The 16,744-nt window shown below is 40.3% G+C and overlaps 1 protein-coding gene across 4 annotated transcripts in view; it reads right to left on the bottom strand.

The window, feature by feature from the left end:
* COL17A1 (collagen type XVII alpha 1 chain) overlaps positions 1-16,744 on the bottom strand; it is a 423,506-nt gene that overhangs the window by 344,083 nt on the left and 62,679 nt on the right. For all 4 annotated transcript variants that reach the window (XM_044055953.1, XM_044055955.1, XM_044055956.1 and 1 more), the window contains exons 5-7: positions 13,369-13,500; positions 10,367-10,414; positions 4,457-4,492 (exon numbers count right to left, since the gene is read on the bottom strand). In XM_044055953.1, the coding sequence (XP_043911888.1) occupies positions 4,457-4,492; positions 10,367-10,414; positions 13,369-13,500 (216 nt within the window). The remainder of the gene's footprint in view (positions 1-4,456; positions 4,493-10,366; positions 10,415-13,368; positions 13,501-16,744) is intronic.

Genomic DNA, 16,744 nt, shown 5'->3' with positions numbered 1-16,744 from the left:
ATTTTCCATAGGCCTGGGGCTTTGAAGGATTCCACCTCTGTTTTGAGGAGTGTGAAATTTGCTTTAGAGAAGTTTTTCACTGTGGTTTTCTGGGCAGGGGTGGTGTCGGGATGTGAATATCCAGTGAGATTAGTTTATGGTCTGATCTTACCAGTGAGGGATACACTTCTGGTCTGGAGCATAGAGTCCCCATGTTGGTGATGATCAGGTCCAGTATGTTTTCCCCTCTTGTGGGAGTGGTAACAAGTTGTTCCATAGCATTTGAGTTTATAAATTCTAGGAACCTTTGGGCTAGGGTGTTGGAGCTAGAGTAATGCTCCCAGTCTATGTTTGGGTAGTTGAAGTCGCCCAATATAATGGTGTTTGGAGAGACCTTCATATTTTCCAGTGTTCTAAGGAAGGCCGAGTGGGGTTCCTGGGTTTGGGAGGGTGGTCTGTAGCAGGCTATAGACTGGAAGGCAGTTTTACCCACTGTTAGTTGCACATGGATAGTCTCTGATGCTTCGTGCTTTGCCACCAACCTGGAGGTGTGGGTATCTTTGATGAATATCGATACTCCCCCTCCTTTTGTGGTTCGGTCCAAGTTTTGGGGCCGAAAAGGATGGTATGAGGTATAACCTGGTAGTGCTGGGGTGCTCTCGGGAGCCCTGAACCAGGTTTCTGTTACTGCACAGATATCGATGTTCTCCATGCTAAGGAGAGTTTCGAGTGCATGCATCTTGAGGTTTAGACTTCTGGCGTTGAGCAGCATTACTCTTAGTTTCTTATCCCTTGTGATACCTATGGAGGTGGGTTTGTCTTTTGAGCCTTGCCTAAAAAAGGCACCATGGGGGTAGCAAGAGCCTTTGCCAATATCCGAAAACCCAGGGGTGACAGGTGCAAGCCATCCCTAGCGAAGCATCGTGGCTTGTTGAGCATATCATCCCAAGCTGACAGGCATTGGATCCCCTTTGAATGACACCAGTACTTAAGCCAATTGTTGAAATTGATCATCTTGTCTTCATATTGTGGCATCATTCTTGGTGAGGGTAAGATGCTACTCAAGGTCAGGGTCATACCGGCCTGGGCTACATGCTCAGAGAGCTCCTTTATGTCTCTTTTCATGTAGTCCAGGGAGGTACATCTCAGGTCATTCACACCAGCATGGACAATGACTGAGTCATATTTGTACTTGCCTTGGAGTGACCTGAGTGCTTGTGTTATGTGGCGGATCCTAGCGCCCGACAGGCTGCTCACCGTGACCCTCTCCTTGTTCAGCCTGGTGAGCGGGACGTCAGTGTGCCTGACGATAGAGTCACCTATTACAAGTGTATCAGGTGTGTTGTTTAGTCTTAAGGGCTGTGACTGTTTGGCACACTGGCTTTGTGAGATATGTGTTGCACGTGTTTTGTTTTGGGGTAGCGGCTGCTTGGGTGTCTGCTTTGGAGGTCTCTGCTGCTTCGGCAGATCTTTATGTAATGCCTCCGAGTATGTTTTTGTGTGATTATGTGTTTGGTTTGCTGTCATGGTAGATCTATGTGAGACTGGAATTGTAGTGAGTGTGGTTTCCTTCTCCTCCAGACTGGTTATGCCAGTACTGAGTTGAGAGAGCTTAGCCTCCAGTTTGGCTATATGGTTGCATCTCTCACATGTGTTGGAATTTGTTGGGAGGAGGAGATGGTTGTCTGTGTACATGAGGCAGTTGTAACATTGCCTCAAGATTCCCAGATTCACCAGCTGGACCGGAGAGGAGATTGACAACTGACCTTTGGACATGCTAGAATAATATTGGGAATTCCTTAATAATTGAAATCCAGGGTCAGTGGGGAGTGAGGGTGTAGTGCTTTTAATTTTTAGTGCTGACTTATATAATTGCTTTAGTGAGCAAGTGCCAGGTAACTTAAGTGCAATGTGTTACAGGTAACTTAAATGCAAAAACGACAAACAGTAACTTTCTTTCAAGTGAAACAAGAAAATAAGTACAGTAAGCAATGCAGATATCACTAGTGATCCACAGAAGTGCTGAGAAGCCGCGTATTAGGTGGAATTAGCGTTCCAGGGAAATAAGCAAACAAACAACAAGCATATAAACAAAGCTAGATTCAGCAGGCCTGGATCTAGTCTATGCTACAGCAAACAAGGTGTACCAATTTCAGTAAGATACAGTTCAAATATTCAGGCACTATAAACCTTTAACCAGAAATTCCCAGCTCAGAAGGGCAGAGTCCAGCCTCTTCTCCCACAAGAGTGCAGACCACAAACCTTCTTAATGTAAAATAACTGGCCTGAAGCCCAAGTGCTTAAACCAGAACTAATACACTTTAAGAATAACAGACACTGGGCTCTCAATCAGCAGTTCCCAACTTAGAAGGATGAAAGCTACCTGTCCTGCCACCACAGTGCATGCCACAAACCTTCTTAATGTAAAACAACTGGTCTGAAGCCCAAGTGCTTAATCCAAAAGACTTAGAATGATAGCTATACTTTAATCAAGTTACTACCAAGCAGTAATAAATACAATTGAATACTTTAGAGAATGCCTGGATTAGTGCTCAAGTTACACAAACAAAGCTAGATCCAGCAGGCCCGAATCCAGTCTATGCCACAGCAAACAAGGCACCAACTTCAGTAAGAAGCAGTTCAGATATGCATGCACTATAAGCCTTCAACCAGAAATTCCCAGCTCAGAAGGGCAGAGTCCAGCCTCTCCTCCCACAAGAGTGCAGACCACGAACCCTCTTAATGTAAAATAACTGGCCTGAAAGCCCAAGTGCTTAAACCAGAATTAATACACTTTTAGAATAACAGACACTGAGCCCTCAATCAGCAGTTCCCAACCTAGAAGGATGTAAGCTACCTGTTCTGCCACTACAGTGCAGACCACAAACCCTCTCAGTGCAAAACAACTGGTCCGAAGCCCAAGTGTTTAAACCAAAAGGCTTAGAATGAGTTACACCAAGCAGTAATAAATACAATTGAGTACTTTTAAGATGATGCAAAAGTAAAAAAAGTAGGTAGAAACACAAGTACAGTAAAAGCAGATGACATTATTTTTTTTTTTTCTGAACAAGTGCTGAGATCAAAGAAACAGATTTGAGTGCTGAAACTAGAAAATGTGCAGAAGGTGTTTTGTTGATATAAACTTTGGCAAAGTGAAGGTTTGGCGATGTCTGGTTTTGAAGTACTCATCTCGTTGGTTTAAATTATAAAGTGTAAATTCAGTAATGCAAAGGAGACCCATATATATATATATATATATATATATATATATATACACACATATATATATATATATATATATATATACACACATATATATATATATGTGTGTGTGTGTGTGTGTGTGTGTGTGTGTGTGTGTGCCTTTGTCTGTGATGTGCATGCCAGTTTATATGTGTGTGTTTGCGTTTGTGTGCACATGTATGCTCATGTGTGTGTGTGTGTGTGTGTGTGTGTGTGTGTGTGTGTGTGTGTGTGTGTGTGTGTGTGTGTGTGTGTGTGTGTGTGTGCCTTTGTCTGTGATGTGCATGCCAGTTTATATGTGTGTGTTTGTGTGCACATGTATGCTCATGGGTGTGTGTGTGTGTGTGTGTGTGTGTGTGTGTGTGTGTGTGTGTGTGTGTGTGTATGTCTGTCTGTCCACGTGCCTTTGTCTGTGATGTGCATGTTAATACATATGTGTGTGCATGTGTATGTGTGCATGCATGTGTCCTGAAATGCAGTAATGTCCCATCCAAGACTAATTCTATACCTTATGCCCATTGCCTTCTAGGACAGGGTCTAGCTCTTCAGTGAGCCTGAGTAGGATTAAATATGTACTGGAAAATGAGTCAATAAAAAATACAGCTTATGCTGTGTTCCTCTACTGTATTCTGATGGTCTTAAAATCAAACTGCTTCTCTTATTCTTCTGCAGGTAAATATCTGCTATCCCTCCCACAGAAAAACCTGATGTTTCAGCTTTTTGTCTCTGTATAATGCGGTGAGTAATAATTCTGATATACAAAGCTTCACAGTGTTGAACATGCCTTAGTACTACAAAAAAGCAAGTAACCTATCACTTCTTTGGTCACATAAAAGATTTACTGGAAATGACCCATTGTTGTACGTTTTTTAAAAAGTGTCTATATCACATTGTCGAAGTTACGTAACTTCGAACACCTAATGGTCGAAGCATTATGTTCGAAGTTACATAACTTTGATTACCTAAAAAACACAATGGACAACAAAATAAACTGTTGTAAGCAGGGGGGAAAGCCCCCTTGCACCCCCACAACTTAAATTTACCAACTCCGAGATCACACCACATTCAACAGAATGGAAACCTCCATCTATGGAGATTTCCATTCACATGCTCAAACTTTTACAAATTCAAACTTGTGGTCTCGACCATATGTGGCTCAAACTTGTAAAAGTTCGATGACGTGATAGGAACCTTTTTAAAACTGTTGCATTCTCGTTGGTGTTTTCATTCTTACCTCTGGTTTGACTCCGCCCCCTGGTGGTGGAAGTCCCTATAAAAAACAAACAGTAAAGAAAATGTCAGATAATAAAACAAGCACAACACATCACTACATTCTGCTGGAAAATACAAGCGTGAAGGACTGGCCCATAAAAATTGTATTTAGACATAACTAGCTGTGTGTGCAAGGTGTATTCTGTGCATAAGGGTGGGTATAGCAACCTGCTTAGATCTTGTCCTCTCTTCACTTATGCATAGATGAAATTCACACCAGTATTAACAAATAGTTAACTGATTATAGTAGCAAGGAGCTCTAACAAAAGTAAAACTGCGCTGCTTCTCCAACTTTAATAGTGAAAAATATTAACACCGGTGGTCTTCTTATCTTTTAAAACATTTACGCTACTTTATCTTTCTGCATTTTAACTTTGAACGCTGCTGTGTCTTACTGCACAGATGTGGTGGGTTGCCTATAACTATTCTGTCAGGCTATATCATTGTTTCTTTAACCTTTAGATTACTAGCTATAAATTGAAGATCCACTTTCATTCTCTCACTCCTGCTCACCATTTCCACTCATACCCTGCACTCTAAAATCTCATGCAACAGCACCCTCTTCATCCATTCATACAAACTTTCAACAGGTGGTAAAGCTCTTTTTATCCAAGGATCACTCATCTGGAAATGTCTTCATCATAGTATTAGGTAGATCAATGGACTATCTTTCCTCATCTTCAAATTATAACCTCCCTCCCCAAAAAAACTCTTCCATAAGACAAGGTGCAAAGTATGCATAAACTCTTCTTGAGTGACCCATGTTTAAGTAGCAACCTGGATTTGGGGAGGGGGGTAGAGCTGAGTGGCTTTGGCTGCTTCTTTCTTCTGTAGCTGTCGGGGAGTATTTAGTTGTTCCCACCTGTGTCTGATCTCCACTGGAGGACATGGGCCTCTAGCTCAGGTGGAAAAAAGATGGAAGACATGTAGGCATATTATTCATTGTGGGCATTTGCACATGATAAACATTGTAACATGTGACCATGGACTGCCTCCACATCACTGCAGTGCATGCCTCACTCAGAGAAGAGTGTGAGCATATTCAGTCTTTAATATACAGAATGGTCTTACAGAGTCTCTGATTTCATCCACTATTATTATTCTCCCACGTCACGCTGAAGAGGGTCTGAAATAATCAGTCCATTTTCTTGGTAACCAAACAAGTAAATGAATAAATTATTAACCATGTATTGTCATATGCTCTTTACTAGAGTGAATTTTTCTAATTATGAAAGGCTGCTTATTGAAATGTTGAGGTCCATAATTTTGAATGATGATAATTTTAAAAAAATGCTGATTTCTAAAGGTACTTTTTGGAAGGGGCTGCATTCTTCTGTGACCCCATATAGGGGCTTATTCCATTATCTTTACTTATAATTAAACAATTTCAGTGGTCATTATACCTTGCAGAAAAAGGGTGAATGAGTGGTACTGTCTGTGAAATTTTGGGCTAAAAATTAGATCCTTAAGATCATTATAAGCACTCTGTATGTGAAAATAAGATTCTATTTAAAAAATACATATATGACTTATTTTTGAGACTGTGTATGTATGGAGATATATATATATATATATATATATATATATATATATATATATATATATATATATATTTGTGTGTGTGTGTGTGTGTATATTTTTGCACACACAAATATATAAATATGTGTGTGTGTATATGGATGGCTGTCTCTCTCTCTCTCTCTCTCTCTCTCACACACACACACACACACACACACACACACACACACACCAGTTATATGGGCAGTAGAAAATACTGACATGGTTACTACACAAGCAAAATATATATATATATATATATATATATATATATATATATATATATATATATATATATATATAAACAAATGATGGTGCATGGCCCAAAACAGGTGCTCGATTCCAAACAATACAGCCACACACCAAAGAATCAGCACTCAAATTAAATATAATGGCTAAAGGTCCACAAATAATAAGGGACACAAAATGATGAAATAATATCCATATATTAAAATCAAAATGGAATCAAAATACATCCAATTATAGTCATATAGGTTCATAGGTTGGTACTGGGCTATCTGCCCAAAGGCTTATATTAGCCCAGCCATGTTGTGCGGTATTCACTGTCCCTTTAGTAGTTCCCTAGACCCTTGTACTAGCAGCTTGTACCCTTGGCCCCTATCTAGTAGTGCTGTTGGTGTGATCCCCAGTGTGAACTTTCTGTTACCCATCCACTCATCAAGGTTACTTTTGAAGAGTGATAGTGAGGGGCTCTGTCTTATGTAGATTGGGACCCTGTTCCATAGTAAGGGAAGTCTCTGCGAAGGGAATCTATCCCGCCAGCATGTTCTATTCATTGTTGTGTTGAGGTTTATATCCCTAGAACGTGTAGCTTGAGTAGATTTGGTTTTACTAAGATGGAGCATGTTCAGCAATTCTGGGTTGGACATGGCCCTGTACGTTAGACAGAGATTGCCTCTGAGAAAGCGATATGCAACAGAGAACAGTCTTAGCTTTTTCAGTCTTGCTGCATAGGGCAATTGTTTGAGGCCAGTAATCCTCTTGGTTAGGTACCTTTGTGGTCTCTCCAGCTGCTGGAGATGTCTAGCCAGGTACATTCCAATTGGTGCATTGTACTCAACAATGGGTCTGATGAGGGAAGAGTAGAGGGGCACCATTACATCCTTAGATCTTGATGTGAACCCTTTCGTGATCAGATGGGTCACATAGAAGGATTTTCTAACCACTTTGGCAACATGGTTATCAAAGGAAAGCTGACTATCTACTTGCATCCCTAGATCCCTTATTTCTTCTTCCGATTTCAGGGGATTACCTCCTATGTTGTAGTTTGCGGTTACTCTGTTTTTTCCAAAGGGGATTACTACGCATTTTTTTGCATTTAGCTTGAGACCATGGCTTTGACACCATGCATCAGTCTCATTTAGGCCCTTCTGGAGGATCTCCATGTCGGCCGGAGACTCTATTATAGCACCCAGTTTGCAGTCGTCCGCAAACTTAGTCAGCCACAGCCCTTCCATGCTTGCCTGTACGTCTGAGAAGTATATGCCATATATATAAGAAGGCAAGCCAGCAAATATCAGCCAAAACCACTCAGCTGAATGAAAAACAGCATACCAGTTTCACCTCATGACGTCATCAATGTAGTGATTCCATTTTCACTCCAATGCACACATTATTTCATCATTTTGTGTCCCCTATTATTTGTGGACCTTTCACCATTATATTTAATTTGAGTGCTGATTATTTGGTGTGTGTGTGTGTGTGTGTGTCTCTCTCTCTCTCTCTATATATATATATATATATATATATATATATATATATATATATATATATATATATATATATATATATATATATATATATATAGAGAGAGAGAGAGAGAGATGTGTTTATGTGTGTAGTTTTCTACCACTTATAAGAGCCTAGCTTTGAGATCAGCAAGCCAGTTGAATGAGACATTGTACTAGACACCACAGCAAATCAGAGTAGCTACAGGCAGATTTAACCAGCCATATAAGCCAGTAGTGCCTTTGCTTGGTGCCCAATATTTGCAATTTTTGTGAGCAAATCCAGGTTAGTAAACCATGGTGCTTGTGGACTGGAGTCTGGCTGCAGGTACAGTAAGCTGGCCAAGTGACAGTCTCACTGCAAACTTAGAAAGTCATCTGAATTAGCTAAGACTAGGGGACATGTTGTCATGCATCCAGCAGAGCCCCTTATACTGGGGCATGCACTTCAACATATACATACTGGAGTGAGCTTTCTCACAATCAGTCTGGGCAAGATAATATTATATAAGGCCAAATCAAGTCAGGCACAAGCCAAGAGACAGATCATTTGAATTCCTTAATAAACAGCTCATGTCATTTTGCAGAGTTACTCTTACCATTCACAGATGTGGTCAGCAGGTACAAATGCCTGCTAAATATGAATTGTTTTAAATAATGGCAGTACCGTACTTCAGTTCACTGTTCACTGGTTCCTTGTGCCTTTCCTTGAATTAATGAGGTATGTGATATTTGTCAGGCAGAACTTGGCTCAGTTGTATTCTTAAGTTCAAACAGTACATTCAAATGTGGTTAACAGTAACTCATCTCATATCAGGACTTTCTCTTCATCCAGTGTTTAGAGTCTGGACTAATGCAGCTGTCTTTCTGCAGTGAAGCCCAAATTTATTCCAGAAAATCTATTTTGTACTACTTTATTTGCATTACATTTACAGCCCCTTACTCTTCTCATGTATCTGCCTTTTTGCATCACATTTGAGAAGGATTTGGCAAGGGATACAGCAGTCAATGACATGAGAAATATCTAGTTTGTATAATACAGCTTATTTACGGTAGGTATGTGTTTACATGTGTGTGTGGAAGGTGGGGATAGGGAATTAAGTCCTAAACACACTGTGTGAACAATTACTGTCCTCTCCCGTAAGTGAGAGAGTTGTCATCTCCTGGCTCTTTAGCAGGTTTATCTGTGATGGCTAGACATATTAATCAAACTACTGAAATCATGTTTTCACTCAGGCATTCTAGCATCCATTAATAGCAAAGTAACAATGCAAACCCATTTCCCCCACTATATTACATATGAAATCTGCTGCTTGACAGATTCTAAGCATACCTGTCTAACTGTAATTCAAGCTGCATGCATATCCACAGCTTAGTATTTAGGTACAATAAAAAGACTCACTCGGTACCTATGCAGTTATTTAGCATTATGACCCCCTAATTGCCTGTAGTTTCACTCTGATGCACAGTCTTATTCAACTAATCCAGGTCAAGAAAATCCCCATTGGAAGAAAAGCAAACTAACACACTAAGAGTGATATCAGTTGCATTGACTTAATAATTTCAGACACCTGCCTGACGGTATTTTTTTCTGACACTTCATCTCATGTCTCAAAAGGTTTACTTTCTGTGGTCACTTAGAGGCTCCCTAAAGTTTGTTTCACTATCACTCTGCTTAGACATGAGTCAGTCTGCCTGGTCAGCTGGTTTTCCATGGAAATTTAGCTGCATTCTGGCTCTACCTTGCAGACCACTTGAGTTCTTATACGTCTGCTATATGGTGATGCTGACAGGGAGATATTTTCTGGATAAACTTCACTTTACTTCATTTCATGGCATACCACATCACTCCAGTCCTTCCTGTGCCGCAACACATTGCAGTGACATACCATTCCACTTTATCCTAGGAAACATGCCCTCACTCCATGCCATTCCATTAGCATTCCATGTCACAGAACTCCATAATATGCTTTATCACCCCATCCTATGCCATGCATACTAGTTTAATCAATGTAATTTCATTGTATGTCATGCCACATCATGTTGCTCATTCCATGCCATGCTATTCCACTCAGTGCTGATCAATTCCAAGCTATGCCACTCCCCTCCATTCCGTGCCATACTATTCCACTCAGTGCTATCAGTGCCAAGCTACTCCTCTCCCCTCCATTCCGTGCCATGGTACCCCACTCTATTGTATGCCCCTTGAGAACTTAATTTGATTCGTTCTATTACTGGTCTGCTGCTGCTGCCAGTTTAACACTGAATGAAGCAACAGTCTATTTGTGAAGTGCAAATCAGCTAAATACTTTTGACAGTGAAATAAAACTAGGTGTCATAGTAGTGTGATAAAGCAGAAATTCAAATAGCTTAACAAAAGTCTCCCTTGGAGCTCTAAGAAGCTGAACATTACCTTGTGTATTTCTGGTATATGATCTGCAGTACAAATACAGTGGATTTTTTAAATAAAAGCACATTTAAAAATACAATTTAAAAACTGTATTTCACCATACAAAATCTTTGAATAAATGCATGCCTTCAAAACATCAGAAATATAAATGTCTTACCATACTCTTTCCTGGGACACTCGGGTGAAGAATTTCCACTTGAACTTCCTAAATAAAAAAATATATATATTGAGTATTATACTTCATATGTACTGGATTCTTAATTTGTATTCCCAGCCCTTAAAGACCAATAGAGATATGAAAAATAAGCACGATAATTTTAACAGGTAGAATACAGTAAAAGTATAAAAACACTTCTAAACCTGTGCACAAAATCTATAAGAAAACTGTCCCAAAAAGATTGTTGTGTCATTTCTGCTTATAATTCTTCTAGATCATGCCCAAGTGTGTGCACACATGTGTATGTGTGCGCATGCATGCTCATGCATAAATGTGTGTGTGTTTGTTGGGGCAAGCATTGTAAAACATGTTACTATCCTGAAAGGCTAGTAGTCAGCCTGGAAATACCACAGAATGCTGTCCACATTGTCATTTACTGGGGTGCACAGCAAGTCATGCAAAGGCACTTTATTTAGGAGTCCTCCTGATGATTTTGGGGGTAGAATATTGCAGGGTTATCAGCAAGTCGGACAGAATTTGACAAAATATCTACTACTGAGGCAATATTATACTTGGCTATTGCAGGCTTTTTTTTTAAATAGTTTATAGGACGGAATGAGCTGAAATATGCTCTGTGCTTTGTCTTTGGTGTTTCCCCCCTGTGCTTTTCTTACCAGTGACAATGCTTCTAAATTTTTGCAGACTGCTATAAGCTTTCTCTAAAATGTTTTTTTGCAAAAAGGTGCAAATGCTCTGCAGAATGTTTTTTGTACCCTACTTGGCCTTTACTACCTCAGAGATCAAATACATGCATGAAACATGAAGCTGGGCTCTTTGTTTAATGCTTACTATCCATTTATTTATTTTATTTATTTAAACATTCCTTAACCAAGTAAGTGAGCCAGTCTGAGTGCCATTTTAATCCAAAATTTGGGTTAGAGGCAAAAATATTGATACACAATTTATCCAAGATTGAACAATGTGTAGATGTGAACATAAATAACCAGGTATGGTTTGCAGACAGTTGTAGTGAGGTAACATGATGTGTTCCATTTGAAAGTTCAAAAAAGCTAACAGTTCAGAACTACACTGCAATGACCTGTGATAATAAGTAGCAATAAATGATGTTTGGGGAAATGAAAAAGGAAAAAAAAAAAAAGTACAATAATCTGAAGGAAAAGAGGACAGTAGATAGAACATTAAGTGGGGAATGTGAAGAGAGTGGTAGACTATGTTAAATAATTAGGTTCATAGGTGTTTACTAGGCTAATGACCACATGGGACATTTTAAGCCTAAAAAAAAAAAAAGCAACCTGATGAAAAACGCTCACTTTATTTAACAAAATAAAGCCTTCAGGTATAACCCTTCTTCAGTATTTTTAAACCTAGCCATGTTTTCCAGATCTCTGACAAGTTCTGATACCCTTGATAAGTGTAAGCATGGGGCTGGGAGATGAACCATTTACAGGTTACCTGTGTCCATTAGAGACATGGGTGTCAAACCAGGGATGAACTTCTGGTTTCCCATCCAACTGTCCAAGTTGCACTTGAATTGGGTTAGGGAGGAACTCTGCTTCACGTGGATGCAGAGCCTGTTCCATAGACAGGGTAGTCGCTAGGATACACACCTATCTCTCTCCAGAAGGTCCTATTTATATCATAGGCAAGGTTAAGTCTTTACAGTAGGTAATTCTGGTGCTGTTTGTTTTGTGGATATGCAGGAGGTCCATCAGAGTGGGGTTCTGACAGTGCCCTGTATGCCAGGCATAGATCTAAAAGCCTGTAGGAGACAGAATACAGGGACAGGGCCTTGAGGCAGTCTGCACAGGACATTTTACTTACACCCTGTATTTTTTTAGTGAGGAATTTTGTGATTCTGTGGACTTTCCAATTGTTGGATATGCCTGTTTAGGTACATACCAAAGGGGGCATTATACTAAATGATAGGTCTGATGAATGCAGAATACAGTGGAAAAATGACTTCCTTGGACTTAGATGCCTTACCTTTGTTTATAGGTTGTGCAACATAGAATGATTTCCTCACCACTGTAGACACATGATGGTCAAAGGCTAGATTACTATCTATGTGTGTCCCTAAGTCTCTAACTACTGGGTCAGCTCTAAGAGTGTGTTGTCAATATGACAATTACCAGGGATGGATGACTTCCCAAAGGATACTGTTATGCATTTCTTGGCATTTAGTTTTAGTTGGTTGGTTAGAGAGATTCTGTTTGAAATTTATAGGAGTGTGGCCTGTGGTAATCTAAGAAGACAAGGGTTCAGAGATAGAGATTTTAACGGTAGAGTTACGTTTGAGTTATAAAGCATGTACAGGAGAAGATTCTGTGAAATGGTACTTGAGAAATCCAAACCACCATTTGTCCTCAGAAAGAAGTCCTGTATTTTTGGATGAAAGTGCTAAATAAGCTTTGTTTTTTTGACTAAGTATTACTAGACAGTACATTGTTTTATCTGTGGTGGTTTGGATTTTATTTGTTGCTGGTTTGCCTCCACATTCTACCTTTATTGCTGTGTGTCTTTGTGGAGTAAATGCTAATTGAGAGCTTCACAGTTGGAAGGGCAGGAAGATAATAATTTAAGACAGCATAACATTCTAGACAGTAGAAGTCAGTTTTCCATATGCTATCTGTGCTGAGAAGAGAAAGTGGGATCTTTGTGAGCTAATGTTGCCAGAGAGACCTCAGAGTAGGAGACCCTATTAAAATATGATAAAAGAAATTCAGAAGTGGGGATTCCTGTCAATAAAGATTACTACAAGAAAGAAAGCAGATATATCTTTATATCAAGATGATCTGTCTGTCTTGTGATCAACATTAAATATTTTAGATGTCAATGTGTTTTTTTCTACCTCTATTCTGCCAGAAGTCAGACTGGCATGATAGGAAAACTCATCAGAATACAGCTTTATGTGTGAAATATCCTAACATGCAAGCTATTACTACTTTCTACCTATGCAATTGTTACTGCAATCTTAGCCGTACCTTCATATCCTCCATTGCGTGTTGTGAAGTGTTTCCTTTCCAAGGTTGAGCTTGGCGAGCTGTTGGATACATTTGAACTGGTTGAGTGAGTTCTTTTAGAACTAAAGTTGGCTCTGGAACCACTGCTAGTTGCTGTAAAAGAAGATGGTGGGTTAGGACTCTACAGAACAACTGGTTTTAACCATAAAGCACTCAACAAGACTTGGAGAAGTATCTTGAAATCATCACAACACCTTTTCATATTCAGGCAGTTTTAATGTTTGTTGAGATGAGGTATATGAGTGACATCTTTGATTGCCAGTATTTGCTGTTGCTCACAATATACATTTCTAATATGAATCACAGTAATAAAACTTGTTACTTTTAAAGACTTGACATGTAAGCAGAACACACAAAAATATAGCCTAAATCATTACTTCCGCTGTTGTTTTATGGGGGTTGGTAGTGTGTAATTATTTCCACCCTGTGCTCATTGCAAGACTCTTCTATAAAAGCTACATTGAAATAAGCTTCAGATTACTCAAAGGTGGCCCAGCAAAGAGTGGCCCTTCTAAGATTACTTGATCTTTCAACTTAGAAACTAATGGTAGGATGGTTACATTTTCCAGGGAGAATTACTTAAATCTTTTAAAAAGCGAAATTCCACTTTCATGAGACGAAAACCGGTAATTATACTGACGATTTTTAACTGTAGTTTCTAGGCATTACTAAAGTTTCATTATAATTTTTAGTACATCTATAAACATGTACAATTAGAGAAAAGATCCAAAACTCCGAACAGTGAATAAGCAAACTGACAAGTAGTTAAAAACAAAAAACACAAAAGAAAACAAATATAAAAAAAAAAAAAAACTTTTTCTAAGCTTGTTTCCTGCCTTTCCTGTGGGTAGTCCAGGACTATTTGTAGGCTTCTAGGCCCCCAAGCCTTTCTGTGTTGGAGGGAAGCCTTCTAGCTTAATTTTGTTTCTTAGAACTAGCCCGTTTTTTGTTTCAGCACTTGTTCAGAACTTCTTGTAAGCACTAAATAAGCTACAAATTACTACAGCACTCAACTTTCCTCACTGTCTAGAGGAAAACAGTTTCTAGTACTTAACAAATAAGCACCTATCCAGGCATGTCTAAGTGTCAGCTCCCGGTGTTTTCTCCTGTCTACCTGATGAATCTGGGCATCTTGGGGCAATGCAGTAATTGCCTCATGTACACAGACAACCCTCTCCTCCTACCACCCAACACTACAACCTGTGAGAGATGCACTTATATAGCTAAACTGGAAGCAAAGCTCTCTTCACCCAAGACTGGACTAGACAGTCAAGAGGAGAAGGTAAACACTTGCACCACACCACACTCAGCACATAGTCCGTCAAAACCTACACCACCAAAACACACACATAGAAACACAAAACACACACCTACATTCACAGAGGCTCTCAGTAAAAACCTGCCCAAGCAACAGGGACCTCCAAAGCAGAAACACAAGCAACCTCCAGCCCCCCAACACAACCCAACTGACACATAGCCCACAAACTCAGTATGCCACTCAACCACAGCCCATAAGGCATAGCAACGTACCCAACACTCTAGGCATAGGTGACTCTATAGTCAGGCACACTGATGTTCCACTCACCAGGCTAAACAAGGAGAAAGTTACTGTCAGCTGCCTGTTGGGTGCCAGGATCTGCCACATAATGCATGCACTCAGGTCACTCCACAACAAGTACAAATATGACTCTGTCATTGTCCATGTTGGTGTGAATGACCTGAGACGTACCTCCTTGGACTACATGAAAAGGGACATGGAGGAGCTGTCTGATCTTGTAGCCCAGGCAGGTATGACCCTAGCCCTGAGTAGCATCCTGCCATCACCCAGAATGATACCACAGTACAAGGACAAAATGATTGACTTCAACAATTGGCTAAGCATCTGGTGTCATTCTAAGGGGATCCAGCATCTGTCTGCCTGGGATGACGTGATCGACAAGCCACGATGCTTTGCCAGAGATGGCCTGCACCTGTCGCCCCTGGGATTCCGGATACTGGCTAAGGCTCTAGCCACCCCTATAGTGCCTTTTTAGGCAAGGTTCAAATGACAAATTCACCACCCTAACAGGTACAGGCAAGAAGAATCTGAGGGTATTGCAACTGAATGCTAGAAGTCTAAACCTCTAAATGCACTCTCTCGAGGCACTCCTTAAAATGGAGAACATCGACATTTGTGCAGTGACAGAGACCTGGTTCAAGGCCCCAGAGAGCACCCCTGCATTACCAGGCTATAATTCATACCACAACTTTTGGCCACCTAACCTGGACCGAAACACTAAAGGCGGAGGCGTGTCCATATTCATTAAGGATATCCACACCTCCAGGCTAGTTGCTCAGCATAATGCATCTGAAATTATCCAAGTGCAACTAACTCTGGGCAAGACCGCAATCCAAATTGTAGCTTGCTACAGATCCCCCACCATGTCCCAGGATTTTTACTCCTCATTTCTTAATACACTGGAAAATATTAGGGTACAACCTAACACCCTAATAATGGGTGATTTCAACTACCCTACCATTAACTGGGAAAACTACTCACGTACCAACTCTTGTGCTCAACGTTTTCTGGAATTCATAAATTCCAATGCCATGGATCAACTTATCCACACCCCCACCAGGGGCAGCAATATCCTAGACCTGGTTATTACCAACATGGGCAACCGGTGCTCCACACAAGAGGTCAATTCCTCGTTGGTCAGATCTGACCATAAGCTAATCACCCTAGACATCCACATCCCTCCCCCACCCCCCATTAGGGAAACCACAGTAAAAAATTTCTCCAAAGCCAGCTTCACGCTTGTTAAGACAGAAGTGGCAAACATCACGACACCCATGCTGATGGACAATAGAGGTATGACTGCTGAATCCTGCACAAATGCACTTTATAAGCACTTACATGAGTGCATGGATCGTGCAATCCCTAACAGAACCAAGTTGCTATCCTCCAAAAATGGAAGCCAGTCTGGTGGTCCCCTGCCATAAACAAACTCTACAACCAAAGAAAGAAACTGTTGCAAAAAAGAGTAAAATCCTGTGATTGGAGAAACTCCCTGGTCAGCTTCAGTAAGAAGCTGAGATCCCTCATAAAATCCTCCAAAGCTAGTTATGAAAACAAAATCGCCACTGACTCTAAAGACAACCACAAAGCATTCTATAGCTATGTCAAGAATCTCAATGGCAACACTCAGATCTGCTCTGAGTTACAGCACAAAAGCACTAAATATACAGAACCAACGGATATTGCCAACATCCTGGCAGATAGGTTCAGTGCTAACTTTACCCCTCTGTCATCCCCTAAAGGGCCCATCTTTATACCAGAAGAATGCAAAGTTCCTGT

This window comes from Protopterus annectens, chromosome 14.part0, assembly GCF_019279795.1.
Source record: "Protopterus annectens isolate FY-2018-M chromosome 14.part0, PAN1.0, whole genome shotgun sequence".
NCBI classification, from domain to species: domain Eukaryota; kingdom Metazoa; phylum Chordata; order Ceratodontiformes; family Protopteridae; genus Protopterus; species Protopterus annectens.
The sequence above is the reverse complement of the archived record's forward strand: the minus strand, read 5'-3'. Positions and strand labels throughout refer to the sequence as shown.